This window comes from Octopus bimaculoides, chromosome 24 (genome assembly GCF_046866305.1).
Source record: "Octopus bimaculoides isolate indiv1 chromosome 24, ASM4686630v1, whole genome shotgun sequence".
NCBI lineage: Eukaryota > Metazoa > Mollusca > Cephalopoda > Octopoda > Octopodidae > Octopus > Octopus bimaculoides.
In genome coordinates, this window is record NC_142951.1 from 31,002,318 (window position 1) to 31,021,462 (window position 19,145).

A 19,145-nucleotide genomic window follows, 5' to 3' on the forward strand; every position below is an offset into this window, starting at 1 on the left:
CATGGCTCAGTATCATGAAGTAGAGAGTTCGATTCCTGGACCAGGCTGTGTGTTGTGTTCTTGAGCACAACACTTTATTTCACGTTGCTCCAGTTCACTCAGCTGTAGAAATGAGTCGCGATGTCACTGGTGCCAAGCTGCATCAGCCATTGTCTTTCCCTTGAATAACATTGGTGGCATGCAGAGGGGAGACTGGTATGTATGGGCGACTTACTTGTCTTTTATAAATAAATTTGCCTGGACTTGTGTCTTGGAGGGTAACTTTCTAGGTGCAATCTCATGGTCATTCATGACTTAAACGTGTGTGTATCAGGTCACTAAGAATGTCAGGGTGTGGTCAATAAAACGTTGTCTAAATTATGCAAAAATGAAAATAACGCTGACATCTCATTTTAACAGATATATTTACCAAAATTGCATAAAAGTATCTTGAAATACTAAAGAGTAAATTTATTCAATAAAATTGCCACTGGCTTCAACCATGGCCCCCAGATGACTTCAGAATCTCCTGCAACTCTTCTGGATGTTCTCTTTGTTTAAGTTGGTGAATGCTGCCATAATCTTTGTCTTCTTTGGTGTTACAAGGAGTTTTGTTGATCTCTCGCTCAACTGCACCCCACACATAATAATCAAGGGGGGTTGCAGTTTGGGGAATTAGGTGTCCAGATGTTAGGGGGTCGTGTGGTTTCAGAAATCGTCTGACAGCCATGACTGGGTTCTCCTGCTTGTGTGGCATGGTGCAGAGTCCTGTTGCCAGACATAGGGTCTTCCAGCAGGACATGGAATTGTTGCAAAAATTCTATGAATTGCGTGGAGGTAATTATGTGCTGTGATGGGATTGGCCAAAGAAGATTTACAAAGAATCAGTCAGGACAGGTATGAGAATGTAGGACCTCGCAAACGAGATGGTAATGATGTGAAAGGATGAGAACTTGCAGAAGATTGTGGTATTGCAGACTTGTGCAACTGATACTTGTATGGGGAGAAAAACAGATGTTAAAATGACAATGATGATGACGATAATGATGATACAACATTTAATCGGGTGATGAAAATGAAGGCGATGATTATGATGCGACAGACGAGAAAGTTGGTACTTGCCAGAACAGGGTTTTGTGACAGCAAGTTTGTAAAGGAAGGGTTCACAAACAGTGTTGATGTGTCTGTCCCTAACAAATTCGATGATGATGGTGGAGATGTGACCACAGGTGCTGCACTGGAGCCAACACTACTGCTGCTGCTGCTAATGGTCTTTTTCCTGAAATTGAACAGAGCAAGTAATGATTTCTTAGCTAGAGTATGAAATCAAGTAAGGTTACACGTTTCGCTCCCAGCGCAAACTGTAGGAGAGGAACTCAGGAAACAGATCGTGAAAACAGGTGATGGAAAGTTCCTGGCTTTGGGTAAAAGAAAATACAAGACGATCAGTTAATTATGATTTTATTCGACACATTCCCCTCTCACATTCACACACTTATTGCAGCAGTCTTTCAGTTTTTTCTAAGCCCTGTAAAGAACTTGGAAGGTTGGGCCACCAACCAGGCCTTTCACAATACCCTTAAAGCCAGGAACTTTAGCAACCCTTAGTATAGTATATATACTATTTCCAGGGCACTAAATATGCGATGGCTGAAATGAAGAAACTATGCTTCTGTGAAATTCTGTTTTCTGCTGGGGAAAACAGTGGCCGAAACAGCTTACAAGGAAGCTACCACGAGCAGAACACAAGTTTACGTGTGGCTTTCACGCTTTAGAAATGGTCACTTGTCTCTTGAAGACCAGCCTCATGCAGGGCGATCGTCGACCTCCCAAATGAATGCAAAAATCACGAAAATTTATGAACTGATCTTGGAGGACCATTGCCAAACAATTGACGACCTTGCTGATATAACCGGTGTGTCCTGGAGCTCCTACCAACGAATTTTGAGTGAGGAATTGTGAATGAAAAGGGCTGCAGCAAAATTTTTGCCTTGCTTGGTTATGGAAGATCAAAAGTGGTTACAACTGAATGTGTTTTGTGAACTGATAAAAAAAAAAAACAGTTGGAAGTTGATTCACACCCATTTTGTCCCCCTCAATATAAAAAGTCCTTAAAGGAAAAATGTTTTGCGGATGTGGAAGAGGTGAAAACAAAATTGACAGAGGCATTAAAAGGCATCACTTTGCAAGAGTTCCAGGACTGCTTCGAACAGTAGAAAATGCATCTGGACCGATAAATTGCTTCAAATGGAGAATACTTTGAATGTTATAAACATGTAAAAACTCGGTGAATAAAATAATATTGCAAAATTCCGGTTTCTTTTGGGTACCCCCTTGTATTTATGACAAAAAAAAAAAAACAGCTAAATTTCTTTCTTTAACGTTTTACATCCAAAATAGGAATTCTGAAAGACTTTTCAATAAATCTTAATTTTTAAACACAGGATAGCTATGGGTAGTTCACCAGAATAAAACAGCAATCAAAGGGGTCCATAGACATAAAAATGGTTGAGAACTCCTGCTTTAAACATTTATCACTTGGTGCCAAAATTCCATTGCAACAGTTGTGAGCTGTCACTGACGCGATTTCACTGAATCTCACTGCATGCATGTCTTTTGAGATGAAGTGGAACCACATCTGCAACCAGATCGCAGTATTTGCAGAAAAAAAAAATTACAACACCAAACAATAGATATCAAAGTGAAGTCAACAGTGTTTGCATGGTTTCCGACGACTAATATAGGTGTCTCCCACACTCGAATAGAAGAAAGAATTTCATTTACTTTTTCGTCACAATGCTTTCTCTGTTTATTTCTATGTCGCTCTCACTCGATGCCGTCGCGTCGGAGTCGCCCGATGAGTCGTTGATATTTTCGTATGATAATAGACGATCCAACAGGAAACTGAAACAAACAAACATCAACACTGCAAACTTTGACGAAATGATCAACATTCAGCATTATAAGCAGAAAGACAATCGAAAGCACAAATGTGTGTCCATATATGTAAGTGAAATTATGCCAAATATAACTAAATTGAAAACCTTTCCCCCCTGGCCATATTGGCAATTCTGAAAACTTTTGGGTGCGAATTTTTACACAAGTAGATTTTTTAAATAATTGTTATCCTGAAAATCACCTGCGCAAATTACACAGGCGCACAAATTACATAGGTTTTTAGGGTGTGTGTATATATATATATATATATATATATGTATATATATATATATATATACACATACATATGTATATATATATGTGTGCGTGTATATATACACACATGTACATATATGTGTGTGTGTGTATGTATAAACAAGGTTATTACCAGTTCAAATATACTTGGGGAATATTCTAACCCATAAGTGTAGACAAATGGTGTAAATACAGCAAAACCAGCTTGCAGCATCACATACCGAGTGTGAGATGCAAGCATTTTGGAGTGGTTATCTCCTCTTCACTCACAGGAACCCAGACAGGGTGTGCTGCTGATAAACATTACAGTACAGAGCCATGCATATACATTTATAACATAAGTTTCAAAATAAAATGTGAACAAGATGATTACTTTTTGTCCCTGGAAACTTTCAGAAGTTTTCTCTGGGCCCTTCGCAATTCTTCAAGGAAACATTCTTGTTCCTGTTGATGGAAAATGATATGTGAAGATCAGATTTTATGAAATTAGTTTACACACAAGCATTATGTCTTACAAACATTCTCCTTCCAAGTGTCTTGCTGTCAGTTTCACCAAGCCTGTAACAACAAGAGCTCCCCTAACACTTGTCAATTATGCAGTGTACCCCAACCAGTTGTAGCAACATCCAATTAGATAAGTGGTTCTAAACTGGAGTCCATATGACCCTTGAAGGTCCATAGAAGATTTTATCATTAAAATTTAAGCCTTTAGCATTCAGATTACTGTCAAATGTAATTCTTATTGATTCACATTGTTTTGAATTAACCATGTATTATCTCGTGGCCCTGATATTTCAAAAATGTGATTGTTTATTCTTAGAATGACATTGTAAAGAAGGTTTAAGAGGCCTGATCTGGCTGGTTCGAACGTAAAACAAGAAAAATATTTAGGCCCGATATGGCAGGTCCAAATGCTAAAGGGTTAATGTACAACAAACCAGTTACACTTCTACAACACAGTTCCAATTAATATCTAATTTAAAAAATACAGTATGAATATTTTAAAACATCAAATTGTTATGCGGGTCCACAGGTAAAAAAGGGTTGAGAATCACTGAGATAGGGCCAGGGCCAGCAAGAGCTAAGTAGTTTTGTCCTAGATACAGCAGTGCCGAGGTAAAAATCAAACACCCAACAGCCGAGACCAGATGCCCAATAACCCTAGTGTCTTCATCAACTCAATAAATGCTTTTGAAACACTTAGTGGGGTACCAGGGTACTGCTGGTGATTTCATTTACATACAGTTTTTGAAATGTTTGTTGTTGTTGTTGTCCAACTCTCAAAACAGCACTGACCAAACAGACATTTGATCAAAGAGTAGCTTTTATCGTTTATCTGTTTCAGTCATTAGACTGTGGCCATGCTGGGGCACCGCCTTGAACTTTTAGTCAAAACTCCAACCCCTTTACTACCTGGAACTAGAAATTGTTGATCAAAAACATATAAAAATGAAGAAATCTCAAAACAATAATAATAAGTGAAACACTTACATAAACCAAGAACTTTAACTTGCTTTTCAAATTCTTGTATTTTCGTTTGTAATCAACCTGGTGATCAATTGCATTGTCTGTAAAAAATGAGAAGAGTTCATCTTTAACTCTTTAGCATTTAAAATGGCCATATCCAGCCAAAATAACTGACCTGTTTTATCCTCAAACTGACCAGATCCAGTATCTCACACTCATCTTACAATATTATCCTTTTATTCTTTTACATGTTTCAGCCCTTTGTCATAGAAACCAGAGGTCACTCTACCTGCTAGAAATCACAACTAAATATCTTTCAAATCAAACCCTACCATTTTAAACAAGGCAGAACACATTGACTGTACAGTCCTTGACACTTGTTAAAACACGAGATGGTCATAACTGGAATGGTTTTGATCATGTCTGTTCAATCAGGACACACCCTGGGTGAAACAACTGTAGGTTGCTGTAACACAGGTGTTTTTATTTATTTATTTTTTTCATAGATTAAAAGTTTGGGTGCATCTAATTAATGGTATTATTTAGGGTGGATATAAGGTGCCAAGCTGGCAGAATTGATAGAATGCCAGACAAAATGCCTAGCAATATTTCCTCCGTCTTTACGTTCCGTCGAAGTTGACTTTGCCTTTTCTCCTTTCAGGCTCATTGAAATAAGTACCAGTCAAACACTGGGGATCATCAGGCCATGGATCATTTGGTGCAGGGCCACACAGAAAGAATAAATTTTAAAATCATATTTGTGTGTGTGTGTATACTCAACAAGCAGGAATGTGAACACCTAATTGTATACCTTTAGCAAACTCTGATGAGATTCAACTTTTGAATGGTTTTAATTATGGTAATTAATTTATAAAGGTCTGGAATCGAAACAGCAGTTAGAGACGATGTCTATTTTATCTCCATCCCACTCAACATCAAGCTGCGTTTTATATACACAAGGAAAGGGTTTATGTTAATGGTAATTGAAGGTTCATGAAACGGGTTTGCTAAAACTGAGGTGCGTCTTGTAAGTCACCAATTATTTGATTTTGTTTTTATTGCTGGACTTCTTCCAATGATGTCTGTTGGTTCGAAATAAAGAATATTGATTTCTAACTGTGATTCAAGAGCATAAATTGTAGATGATGCGAGAGAATATACTATTTGACAGGGGCTTAACTTTTATCGAATCCGTTACGATGAAAAGCTAGGTCAAATATTGGCAGGGTTAAAATGCAGAGTCAGAACCGAACTAAAATAATCACAACACACTTTTACTTACCGCTCTACCGATTTTGGAAATTCACAACCCTTTATAAGGGACATATTAATAGCTTTCTTTTGGCACACGAAGAATCCCACCACCATCACCAGCATTACCGAACAGAAAATAGATAGCAGATTCGTGTTTGCCTCGCTGCAAGGGATATTATTAGCAACGTATGTAGTTTGAAATCTAATTGCAAACACATTTCGTCGAGATACATGGGTGATTTGGTTAAACTATAAATAAATCTAGTATATTAGGATGTTTACTGAACCCGGAGATAGGATTGAAAAGACGATATCAGTGGGATACGAATTTAGGGCAGAGGCACATCAAACGTCAGGTACCACAAAATAACGAATAAAGCTCATTACTATTATCATGGGTTATCAAGTCGGGGTAGGATTTGATCTTGTGCGCGCGTGTATATATATATATATATATATATATATATATATATATATATATATTGGCATTTCGTTTATTGGTAGGGAAAAAATAAAGAGATCAATTTGGCACTGGTGAGGGCTGAACTTAGAAGAGTGAAACAGAGTGAGATAAAGGGTAAAGAAAAAAAAAATAGATAAGTCACGTTCCTTAGCGAGTGCACTACCACTTATTGTCAATAACGACAAATGTCATGAGAGTGAAAAGCGGTCAATAATGCAGAGAACAAGAAATGAAGAAACAAATGCATTACATACCTGTGTTTGTCACTGTTGCCGCACTGGATGCGGAAACAGGCATCATTATTGGTTGAAAAGTGAACTTTTTAACAATCTGAAAGTGATAACAGAAAAATTAACCAAAAATGCAAACAGAGCGGTTGCGAACTACGTCACGGCAACATTACAGTGAACTTCCGTTTCCGACAGTGGGCACCGCCGAAACTAATTTGCTTAATACGTCATCACTTTGTGTCTTTCTTTTTAGCCAGTACCTGGAATGTAAGTAAAATGGTTGTTTATATGTCTCCTTATTAATCTCCTTTAATCGTGGATTTTAGCCTTAAATTTATTTTCATCATCGAGAGAAAAGTAACATGAAAGATATTTATTTCTGTTTCTATGCTCTATTATTTAGATTACTCGTGAAAAATTAATATTATTACATGTTTTTCTCCTCTAAGTCAAATGTTCATAAATGGCGATCGAATTATTTGTTAGAAGCACATGAGTTTTTTTTTTAAAGAATTGTCTACATTCATTTAATATTCAGTAACATTGTTCTTTGTAACACAACACTTCGCACGTATTTCCCATATAATGAACCTTTTTTCCACATGGGTTACATTCACGTGTATGTGTCGATCCTCGTTAAATATATTTTCCCGTCTCCTCCATCGTGTAATCTTTCACCGTTTAGAGTTTGATACCTCGTATATACTTTTAAAAAGAAATATATATTGTTAAAGCTGTGGACAGAAACATTTGTAAGTCTATAAATTTCCAATGGAGGGAGAACTATTCATTTTATTATTGTAATATCGGTAAATTTTCAAATTAACACCCGCACGATTTTCACTAGGGTGTCAGGGTTAGGGTGACAAACTGAAATTCGCGTCGAGCAATAAAAGCTATATTGACCTACCGAAAGTGGACATGTATATATACGCATATATGACTATAATCCAAGTTGTGGTCTCATCTGCGAATTCCAGCTATTATATATGTGTGTAGAACCATATGCTTACACATATACTCCACTCGTGTTGTCCCTTTAATTATTTTTAGGGGTTAATGTTCACCTTTTTTGGCCCTGAAGTACGAATATCGTATACATTCACCACTGTCTCCTGTTGTTACGGGCTCGTTAAAAAAACCGAGTGGAATTCGAACCCGAGGAGCCTCGGGTGCTCGACATGCTTAGATAGAACATCGTCTTCAAAATTTAAAGACGAGAGAAAGGCAATGAATAATGTTAATGCGTGGTCTATAAAAACAAGACTAGTTGGTCATGGTTAGAAAGTCGCTGATTTGCGATTTTCGGTTAATATTCGTCCAGTTTTTAATAATTTGAACTTGTATACTATCTATGTGTTCAGATATATTGCTTTTTGTCGTTTTTAACCACGGACATTTTCTATGCAATAGCTGTTTAACCTATGGTCAACCATCAATAAGCTGACCCATGACCAAAAAAATGAAACAAAACATCCCAAGCGCGATCACTCCCGTTTTTTTTCTTGTGTATATATTTATATATATCCAATGTGTTTTCAAGAGAATAGGGTGAGATTTCAGGGACATTGGCTAATATTTCTTGCCGATCAGGTGACTACGTTGAGGCCCTCTCGTTGGTTTGTTGTAGTAATTTCAAAACGAAGCCATGGTAAAGGACCGGTGAGGGTTGGTGACAGAAAGGGCATCTGCCTGTAGAGAATTTACCACAACATGCCAGAATGGAAAGTGGTTGTTAAAACAAGGCTGGCAATTGTAGATTATGTATTGATGAAGAACTATCTGAATCGATTATCTGTGTTTGTGGATAATAACAGTTGTATTCTGTTGAAAGCTCTATTCTGTGGGCCTTGGTTCAGGAACCCGATATGATTAACCCTTTTGTTATGATACTTTTGTTAAAATATACTTTCTTTCTTACAATTAAAAAAAATCTGAAAATAGCTTTGTCATTACTAAGCTGGTGTTTGGAACAAATTTACATAAGTTTCAAGGAAGGTTTTAATTTAGATGACTTGAAAACAGAAACTTTGTACCATAGTACCAAGGGCAGTTTCAGTGGGGTTGGTATGAAAAGGGTTAACATCCCTAGGTGTGTGGCCATGATGGAAATGTCATGATCTGTCAATCCACTGATTTTATCAAGTTTGATGAGAATTTATTTTGACGCTGAGCACACACACATTAATATTTTAGTAAACTTGGCAATTTTCTACCTTTGTTTTGCGAGTTTTTAACCCTTTAGTATTCAGATTACCCTGTATTGCTTATTTCTTCACATTGTTTCAGATTAATCAAGCTTTATATCATAGATTTGAAATTTTGATGATATGGTTGTATGTATGTTTTTAGAATAACATTGTAGGGTAAGTATTAAAGGCCAGATTTTCGTCGCTTGGAAACCACGGCCTGTTCACGGACAAAACTTCATGCTGCATCTGAGAAAGGTTAGTTCATGTTGTTGGAGCAATAAGCAGGGTAAATCAGGTTCACAGTAAAGCTATGGGCCTTTGGTCTTTTTTTCCTCTATGTTGTATCGTTCATGGTTTCATTTCTGTTATTTAGCCACAAAGTCAGTCTTGTGCAGATCAACAAGCATTTCAGCCATGTTCATCCTCTTATGTTCGTTTTCTTTTCTTTTTTTCAAAGTATACTTGGTTTATATTTGTTTTAGACTGTGTGGTTTGAAAGGGAATTGGTTGCTGTTTGTGATGGTCAAGCAGCTAGATAGGTGCTCTATGGTTGGGACTGGTGTGTAGCCGTGATGTACTCAAAATCTGTCAATCCACTGAATAAATCAGTTTGATGATAAACCATTTTGACTGAGCACACACTTTTGGAAAAGGACCAGGCCCTGTCTGTTGCATGGGCCTGGGAACTGGATGTGTGACCCTACTTCCTAAAATTTTTGTGGGGTGCTTCTTATTTTCAGGTTTAGAAAAGGGTGCATAAAAAGTAGTTTGAAGTTAGGTTTCTTCTCAAAGAACAGAAATAAAAATTTTAAAAAGAAAAAAAAGAGAAAGTGCTTGTTAAAAATAAATATATTGGACCTGGATTTGCATTTCCTAAGCAAATTTTGTTCCCAGGCCAGTGCTCTTTTGGTTCTGCTGTTTAAACCAGCCAATTCAGGCCCAAATATTTTCCTTGTTTAATGTACAAACTGGCCAGATCAAGTGTCTCAAATCTACCCTACAATGTCATTTTAAAAATAGTCAAATCAAAATGCCAAAGGTTAGAAAAAAATAAATGTGATGCAAGTTAATCGGAAAAAAAACTGCCAAGCCTGATTTCTATGATTTCATTTGTGTTCCTTTATTTTTGGTGGTGGCCACATAATTGGTGTGTAACCATGATGGACTGTCAAGATCTGTCAATCCACTGATTAAATTAACTTGATTGATAAACCCATTTGACACTGAGTTCACACTATTTTTTGGCCCTTGTCATTGTTGAAAACTTGGCTCTGATTTAGTTGGGTTCTATCTGTTTAGTCTAGGTCCACATGACCCTTGAGGGGCCACATAGGATTTTGTTGTTAAAGTTTATATTTGGTTTATATTTCTACAATACACAAAATATTTAATGTAAAAATATAATTTTGGTATTGAGTTTATGCTAATTCTTTCAAATTTATAACTTTGACAAGTTTGTGTGGGATTTTTTCTAAATTGTGAGTGGTTGGCGGACTTGTTGAAGCATCAGGAAAAAATATCTTGCAGTATTTGGTTTTGAGTTCAAATCCTGCTGTGGTCGCCTTTTCCTTTTATTCCTTTTGGGATCAATGAAATATGGGGTGGTGAGGGGGTGATGGTATCAACTAAACCTGCCCCCACTAAATTTCACTCTTTGTGCCTCCATGGTGGCAGGCCCCTCATCTGGGATGCCACATGCTGAAACCTCCAGCAGCAAACTGCCACAGTATTGATCACTCTGACAAGTTTATGGTCGAGTCTGTGACAGTGGAGACCTCCAGCATTCTTGGCTCCCAGACCATATTCCTGTTCTCTGCTATTGGAGTGGAGGTGGCTATCTGCAAGTGTGAGTCAGGGTGGCTTTACACCAAATCTCCCTTGTCTTTCTCTGGCACAATACCGTTTCCATTTTCTCTGCTGGGACCAGGAGGTGGTCTGAATCAAGAGAACATAAGAATTTTGTAGTTCACTGCACAAACAATAACCTACTTCGTTGTTGACTGATTCACTGCGAACCTGTTCTATAGTAAGGATATATAAATATTCACTCCTCCAGAAACAGTTTATTTTAGCCCTTTAGCATTTAATCCAAGCCAAATATTCTTCCTGTTTAATGTTCAAACCAACCGGGTCCAACCTCTCACACCTACCATACAATGTCATTCTAAAAATATACAACCACACCATTGAAATGTCAAAGCTACAAAATAGTGTGATTAATTCAAAATAATATGAATAAATAAGCAATACATTTGACAAAGAAATCTGAATGCTGAAGGGTTAAGAATGGTGATCAGTAGAACAATGGGGAATGTAATAACTTGTCTTGCAGTATTAGTTGATGTTTGGTGTTAGAAACTTATTACAATGCTTTTCATATTCTCCAACAGTTCATTCATTATGGAAGGAAAAGAGAAAACGAAGCCAGTGACTAAGGAAGCAAAGAGCGCATCAAACAAGCGCCGACCTCGTAATCCGGTCATATCTTCAACGGGTTTGAGGAGGTTTTCTAGATCTCGGGTATACAAGAGGAGGAGAATTTTCATCAAAAAGGAACAACCCAAGACAAAAGCAGTTAAGAAGCCCAAACCTGCAAAGTATGTCGTGAAGCCTATTGGTGGTGAGAAAAATGGCGAAACGAGGAAAGTCCGTGTTAAGCGATTGGTGAGTCATTGTATTTCTGTTTACTGTGGGGTTGAGTGATATTACTGTGTTGCTTCAAGCCAACATGACATTATATTGTCTCTTGGCAAATTATGTTACTACTTTAGTTCACGACGGCTTTGGAATAGTTTCTTAGTCATGTTAGTATGTTTAACCTTTTAGTATTTAAAGTGGCCATATCTAGCTCAATTTTCTGTTCAAACTGTGAAGGCGCCTGGCTCAGTGGTTAGAGTGTCGGGCTTACAATCATGGGGTAGTAAGTTTGATTTCCAGACTGGATTGTGTTGTGTTCTTGAGCAAGACACTTTATTTCATGTTGCAATGCTGTATTGGCCTTTGGGTAGCATGGGGAGGGGAGGCTGGTATGCATGTGCAACTGGTGGTCTTCCATAAATAACCTTGCCCAGACTTGTGTCTCAGAGGTGGGTGGGCTTCCCTGGTGTAATCCCATGGTCATTCATGACTCAAGTTCCAGATCGCCCACACCTGTTCTACAATGTCATTCTAATAACATACAAAGAATGCACCTTCTGTTCAGGGGGCCAGCAGATAATTTGGCTCATGCAGTGTATTGTGGGTGTCGCCCAAGTATTTTTCTTACATCTGGAACCCTGCTACGCTTACGCTCGTAGACATCCTACACTACATCCAAAAAGGGAGAGAGGTTGACTGATTGGCATAAAGCCCTTGCACTCCTGACAATCTATATACTGTCTTTTTTTCTGCCCCTAAAAGACCTCTACTCCTTGGAACTGGCCTGTTCACTCAGGCATTCCCAAGCTTCATGCTAATCACTTCACCAAATCCGTAGAAGTCCTTCCTTTTAAGCTCTATGCAGTTTTTTATTCACTTCCTGTTTGAGAGGAACATTAATGAGGTCAATCTTACTGGTTCAGAATAACCTGTGAAAGCCATGTGCACTGCCCCTTCCTCCGGGCACAGCAAGTATTAACCCCTTAGCATTTAAACTGGCCATATCCAGCCTGAATATTCAACTTGTTTTATCTTCAAACTGACCAGATCTGGCATCTCACATTTACCCTTTAATGTTATTCTAGAAATAATCTCAAAGCTATGATATGATGCATGTCTAATTCATATCAATGTGAATGAATAAGCATTACACTTGACTGAATGCTAAAGGGTTAAAGGAAGGGGAAAAAAGACCCTGATGGTTTCAATGTTTACAAAAGGGAAAAGAATTTTGTTTCTTGCACCTGTGTGGTCGGTAGCAAATTTCCATTCTGCTTTTCTTTGTTTCTGTGGACAGTCTGTTTCCCTGACTACTAATTTGATTTCAATGTCTCAGAACTGAAAGGAGATATATTTTGTGTAGTGTGAGTTGGATCATAATCTTCTCCACTTTGTTGTGTGTAGAAATATTGACCCACAACTTCAGGGCTTAAATTTATGGTCCATCCATTCGTCAGTAACAGTGGTAGATTGGTAAGTTACAGCATTTAGATTACATTTTACTCAACTTGTGGTAATGGAACTAAAGTTATGGTATCTTGATCCTAATTTTGATTAGTTGCTTGGTTGTCAAACTTTCTATAAACTTTTTAGGAATGAATAAATGGTAGATGCTGTAGATATAACAGTGACCTTTATACAGTATGAAATTTTTAGTAAAAAAAAAATAGATGAGTAAAAAGTGAAGTAGAGCTAAAATTCTGACTTACATTTTTTAAGTTGTTTTTTTTTTTTACCCCCAGCCTCGCCATATTCCAACACAAGAAGGTAGAAAAAGACAGTCGAAACACAGGAAGCCATTCTCTAAGCATAAGCGTAATCTGCGCAAATCTATTGTTCCTGGAACAGTGCTTATTCTGCTAGCAGGAAGGCACAAGGGAAAGGTATGTATATTTCTTCAGTTTTGTGGATGTTAACTAATATCCATCTGTCTTTTCTTTTCTCTCTCTCACTCTTTCCTGATCAGTTGCTGTTTAAATTTATGTGCAATAAACTGGTTATATTTCAAACACAAAATATTTAAACTTTTACATATATATATATATATATATATATATATATATATATATATATATACAATCCTAATATTTAATATTTAATCATGAAAAACTTATAATAGGAATTTTTAAACATCGAATGACTATGAGGGCCCCACCTCCCTGAGTAAAACAGGAGTCGTTCGATATAATGTAATCAGTTGGCTGAAGATTGTTAAGGCTAAGAAACTACCTTAGATCTTCCTGGTCATGTGCCAGGATTTGCATTTAGCACGGTTGTTGCTATTAATTTTTGTGCCAAAGTTTTAAGATTTGTGTCATGAATTGAAAGGTTGTACAGGAGTGAGTCATCACTTTGACGCTATGCCCTAATAGCTTTTTCTCTTGGTGAGGAATTATTTTCTGTACAGAATTTAAAATGGTTATTAGTGGAAGAAACTTGTGGATGGTTACTTGTTGAATATTAAAGATTAATTTTTACTAATCAAAATATTCATGTGATTTTTGGTGCACAAAGAAAAGGTCCTTAATCAATTCTGTTGCATAACTTTTGTCTCAAAGTGACCCTAATTACAAGTTATTTCAATAAAATATAAAAAATTTTGTTTAAACATCACCATCGCAAATGTCATCAGCTAATATTCAATTTTAATATAGAAGAACTGTGCATATCACTAGATTATCAATTGCATTTAATGCACATAAGAACAGGTGTATCATAAAGGTCGAATAAAAATGAAATGAATACACAGCCCTAGTCAAATCGTCCGGCCCATGGACGACAGACATTAAATGATGATGATATGATGTAATAAAGATTTGCAAAACAAATTACATCGAAACTTGTCACTCACCTTACAGGTAAATAAAAAGTAAAAACGAAATGAATTTGAAAAATATTTATTAGATCAAATCATATATATATATATATATATATATATATATATATATATATATACACACTATTCACACAATATTTCTGTGCTGGAAACTTGTAAAACATCCCAGTCTACATATTGCAGCCTTGCAGAATGAGCATTGGAAAGCAGTTTTAATTTATTTATTTATTATTATTTTTTCTATATCCAATGGCAGCCCTTTTCTACTAGCAATTACTGTAGCACATGTACATGTCATCACAGCTTCTAAATCCACTGCAAGTTTAACCAAACTGAAAAAAAATTGATAAAAAAATAATATACGGCCATGGTTACAGTATGGAAGCGATGAATTACAGACCACATCGTACTATAGGCCATGCTGACATACATAGTTGTCCCGTTTCCCTATATAAAAACTAAACCCACAACAGTACCCTGTATTTGCTTTGCAAATCTTCCAAGCTTTGATCCCCCACTTTGTGGGTTTTCCTGGCATATTTTGTCGGAAACATGCTCTGCCTTTATTCCTCACTATGGATAAGGTGTATACCAGGGTTGTAAAGTGTTTTATATGCAAACGCAGTTGATGAAGGGTCTTATTTTAAATAAGGGACTAAGTTTGGTTCTCCATGTACTGGGGTACTACTAGTGTCTCTCACATGTAAATAGTTTTACAAATCATGTCCTAACAACTGGAAATGTATTGGAATCCAAAAGGTGCATGATTACTCCACTTGAATTTGTTTCAAAAATTAATTGAAATAAAAAGTGAGTATTCTATTAATTTCTGCATAATTCATTAAATACCAGAATGGGTTTGTTAGCAAACGTCCCTTATTTTTGTTTTCATTTTTAATATATTGCTTCTTCAGTACTGATGATAACAAGAATTGTGAAAACTCTAGGATAATTCTTTCTTTTCCTCTAGCGTGTTGTATTCCTGAAGCAGCTTAGCAGTGGTCTGCTCCTTGTGACAGGTAAGGGCTTCTATAGTATTTCTACCATTTGGCCTTTCTTTTACCATGTTACTCCTGCTGTTGTCTCAACTGAATTTATAAAATGAATTGGGTTGGTCTCATAATGCAACTAGCTTTTCTGTTTATTTCTATATTGGGGTAGTGTTCAGAGCATGGCAAGGAAGTTACTCGAATAAATCTACAAAATTTTCATTTCAGAGTTACTCTAATTACATGAATTCAGTAAAATATACAATTTGCCATCCTTTAAAACGTCATTTTCAATATTTGGGATAGATGACAATAGTCAACGATTGTGTGCAAATAAAACTGCATGTTCATGCAAAGAGGCAAGAAGGGAGCACGAAATATTATTATTGAAGTTTGGGGAAAGATTATATTATCCTAGTGAAGAAGGGTGGCAACAAAATTTTCACAAGTTATATCAACGATGAGGTGCATTCTAAGGATACGTTATGTATATACACACACACAGAGGGAATTGTATTCGTGTCCACATCCATTAGTAGCCCTCCCTTATTTGCAATCAGAATGGCATATGTTTGTTGCCATAGCTTGGAAGTTCTTAACTAATTTCACTAGAATGTGGTAATCCATGTTTTCTTAGAGGGCTTATCGCTTATCTAACCATGCTAACCTGCACCATTGTCTTTCTGGTACCAGAGTAGAGCCACGACATTAATCTGTCTCACTTCATGGATTGTCAAACTTTCTTCACCTGAAATGAATTGTGAAAAATGTTGGGTGTTTGTGATGGACTGTTTTTTTTTTCTATGAGGAGTTGCTTCCCTTTGACTTTGATGTTCTATTGTATTATATGGAACATAATCTCCCTCTGCTGGTGCCTAGTGATTGTGGCACAGTTTCAATAAATTAAAATCATTGATGTTGGAGACCTAGCTGTTCCACCTGTATAGTCTGAATAGCTATTTATTGCAGTTATCATCATCATCAAAGGTATAAATGAAAGATAATAGTCAGTAGAGAGCCTGGTTGGAATGTGAAACCTCATTATCAATTTATTTTCACCCACTCCTTGTGTATACATGTCTCTCTCTCTCTCTGTATTTTGCTCTATGTACTTAATGTATGCTGATTCGATTGTTTCAGGTCCATTTGCAATGAACGGTTGCCCACTGCGTCGTGTCAACCAGATCTATGCAATTGCCACCACAGCTAGAGCTGATGTGAGCAAGGTTCAGATACCAGTCAGGATAAACGATAACTATTTCAAAAGAAAGGCCAAGAAGGCTAATAAACACAAAGAAGTGGAATTGTTTGAAACAGAGAAGAAGGTAATTATTAACTTTTTGGATCTTGTCCACCCTTTAGTGCACAGAGTAATCTGTCGAGTATCATGTTAGTTTATTTATATTGTTTTGAATTAATCTTATATTATCTTGTTAAGTGATTTTTTAGTGTTAGAACGACATTTTAGGGTTCAGGTGGGAGGCCAGTTTCAACATGAAACAGATAAAATTATTTTGGCTGGAAATCACTGGTTTGAATGCTAATGGGTCCAGACAACAATTTACTAAACCATGGTGGTCTTCAGTATATTTTTTTTTTTTTATCTTGTTTGCTTGTTTCAGTTATTGTACTGTGCAAAAATGTATGTTGTTGGCACTCCATCGCTTACGACGTCGAGGATCCCAGTTGATCCGATCAACGGAACAGCCTGCTCATGAAATTAACGTGCAAGTGGCTGAGCACTCCACAGACACGTGTACCCTTAATCAAGTTCTCGGGGAGATTCAGCGTGACACAGTGTGACAAGGCTGACCCTTTGAATTACAGGCACAACAGAAACGGGGAGAAAGTTGTGGTGAGAGAGTACAGCAGGGTTCGCCACCATCCCCTGCTGGAGCCTCGTGGAGCTTTAAGTGTTTTCGCTCAATAAACACTCACAACGCCCGGTCTAAGAATTGAAACCGCTAGTCCGCTGCCCTAACCACTGGGCCATTGCGCCTCCACTGCAAATGTATATTGCCTTAAAAAATTCAATCCCAGTATTTTTTATGCTACTTATTTTATCAGTCTCTTTTCCTGGGCTGCTACATTATTGGAGACACATAGACGCATACATGCATATGATAGGGCTTCCACTCAGTTTCCATCTATTGATTTCACTCAGACACAGCTGGACTGCTTCATTAAATTCATTTCAATAATTAACACAAGCAGTTAAGAACAGAATCAATATTTGTTTTCTATTTACCATTCAAGATGAGGTCTTTAACCCTTTAGCATTTGAACCGGCCATATCCGGCCAAAAGTATTCTGCCTATTCTATGTTCAAACTGGCATGATCTGGTCTCTCACACCAACCCTACAATATCATTTAAAAAAATTAACAGCTACCTCATCAAAATCTCATAGCTACAAGATAATGCATGATTAGTTCAAAACAATGTGGATAAAAGAAGCATTAATTATGGTAGAATAATGTGAACACTAAAAGGTTAATGTCAGTGTACTTGCCTGAGAAAATGCTTCATGAAGTGGTGTTAAGATGTTCGGCTTGCAATATCGAGCTGGTTCCCTATTTTGCTGTGCTACTATTATAACCAATAAATGTGGAGACATTTCTTAAGTGTGTGTTAGGTGCGTCTGCTCAGTTGAAGTGTAAGCTGGGTTGTCATAAAATGCTGACTTAACGGGGAACATTTTTACTATATTTTGAACCTTGAGAACAGCTTAATGTTAATGTTATCATATTCTTCTTTGATGACAGTGGAGATATAAAGGATATTAGGTGACCATCCACATTGTAGTAACAGTCAATGAATGGTGTAAGGAGGTACAACTATTTTTTTTCCCATAAAACTGCTATTAATGGTTTGTGGTACAGTGTCATCATCATCGTTTAACGTCCGCTTTCCATGCTAGCATGGGTTGGACGATTTGACTGAGGACTGGTGAAACCGGATGGCAACACCAGGCTCCAATCTAATTTGGCAGAGTTTCTACAGCTGGATGCCCTTCCTAACGCCAACCACTCAGAGTGTAGTGGGTGCTTTTACGTGTCACCCGCACGAAGGCCAGTCAGGCGGTACTGGCAACGGCCACGCTCAAAGTGGTGTCTTTTATGTGCCACCCACACAGTGTAGGTATTAATTTTAATTTCTGCAGAGACCAATCTATTTCGTGTTTCCATTATCAAGTAGAGTTATTTTGCATGCGTGTGTGTGTGTGTGTGTGTCTGTCTATCTCACAGATTGTCATTGTAGAAAAGCGTGGCAATGGTGGACATTTTTCTAAATGTTGTATTGTTTTCGTTTCAGGAGTATACCCTGACAAAAGAACGTAAAGAGGACCAGGTAGAGGTGGACAAGCAGGTTCTTGATGCTATCAAGAAGCATAAGGACAGAAAACAACTGAAGGGGTACTTGCAGTCAATGTTTTCTTTGAAAAATAAAATGTACCCACACAAGATGTTATTCTGATCAGTGTACAATTTGTTCTTTGGGAATAAATCTGTATAAGTCATACGGTGTCTTTGGCTGCTTTTGTTTATTGTTTGTTGGTGAGTGTTTTGTTTGAATGTATATATGTATGTATGTGTATGTATATATATGTATGTGTATATATAGGTGTGTATATATATATATAAATATATATTTATTTATTTATATATATATTTTTTTTATTTATAGTTTCAGCTTAGAGCTGCGGCCATGCTGAGGCACCGCCGTGTTGCTACACTTATTACAGGGAGCCTCTTACAACATGTGGCACTTGGAGAAAAATGGAGTTTGATTTAGCAACCTTCATTTGCACCTCCTGCCGCGAGGTAGGTTCATCTGGGACGTTCGTTCGTACATACGTTTGTTGGTTAATTCTTTCGAGCGTAAGTTCTTTCGTTCGTTCGTATGT

General features: G+C 37.1%; 2 protein-coding genes and 1 non-coding gene across 4 annotated transcripts in view; 2 read left to right on the plus strand and 1 right to left on the minus strand.

The window, feature by feature from the left end:
- LOC106871690 (uncharacterized) overlaps positions 1-6,788 on the minus strand; it is a 14,158-nt gene extending 7,370 nt beyond the window's left edge. Inside the window, exons 1-5 of the mRNA XM_014918298.3 lie at positions 6,610-6,788; positions 4,663-4,739; positions 3,545-3,615; positions 2,764-2,883; positions 1,102-1,258 (exon numbers count right to left, since the gene is read on the minus strand). Coding sequence (XP_014773784.1) covers positions 1,102-1,258; positions 2,764-2,883; positions 3,545-3,615; positions 4,663-4,739; positions 6,610-6,655 — 471 coding nt within the window. The 5' untranslated portion in view covers positions 6,656-6,788. The remainder of the gene's footprint in view (positions 1-1,101; positions 1,259-2,763; positions 2,884-3,544; positions 3,616-4,662; positions 4,740-6,609) is intronic.
- Positions 6,731-18,760, plus strand: LOC106871691 (large ribosomal subunit protein eL6). Of its 2 annotated transcripts, none has more exons than XM_014918299.3 (6): positions 6,731-6,852; positions 11,168-11,441; positions 13,157-13,297; positions 15,221-15,269; positions 16,380-16,564; positions 18,554-18,760. In XM_014918299.3, the coding sequence occupies exons 2-6, from the start codon at positions 11,178-11,180 to the stop codon at positions 18,713-18,715; spliced, it is 801 nt and encodes a 266-aa protein (XP_014773785.2). In that variant the 5' UTR covers positions 6,731-6,852; positions 11,168-11,177; the 3' UTR covers positions 18,716-18,760. The 2 variants fall into 2 exon arrangements, with proteins under 2 accessions (XP_014773785.2, XP_089196975.1); XM_089340849.1 differs by lacking the exon at positions 6,731-6,852 and adding an exon at positions 6,853-6,942.
- LOC128250856 (small nucleolar RNA snoR14) lies at positions 8,680-8,762 on the plus strand. Its single transcript, XR_008266826.1, has one exon. It is a non-coding gene; the product is annotated as a small nucleolar RNA snoR14 (small nucleolar RNA).
- Positions 18,761-19,145: the final 385 nt, after the last annotated feature.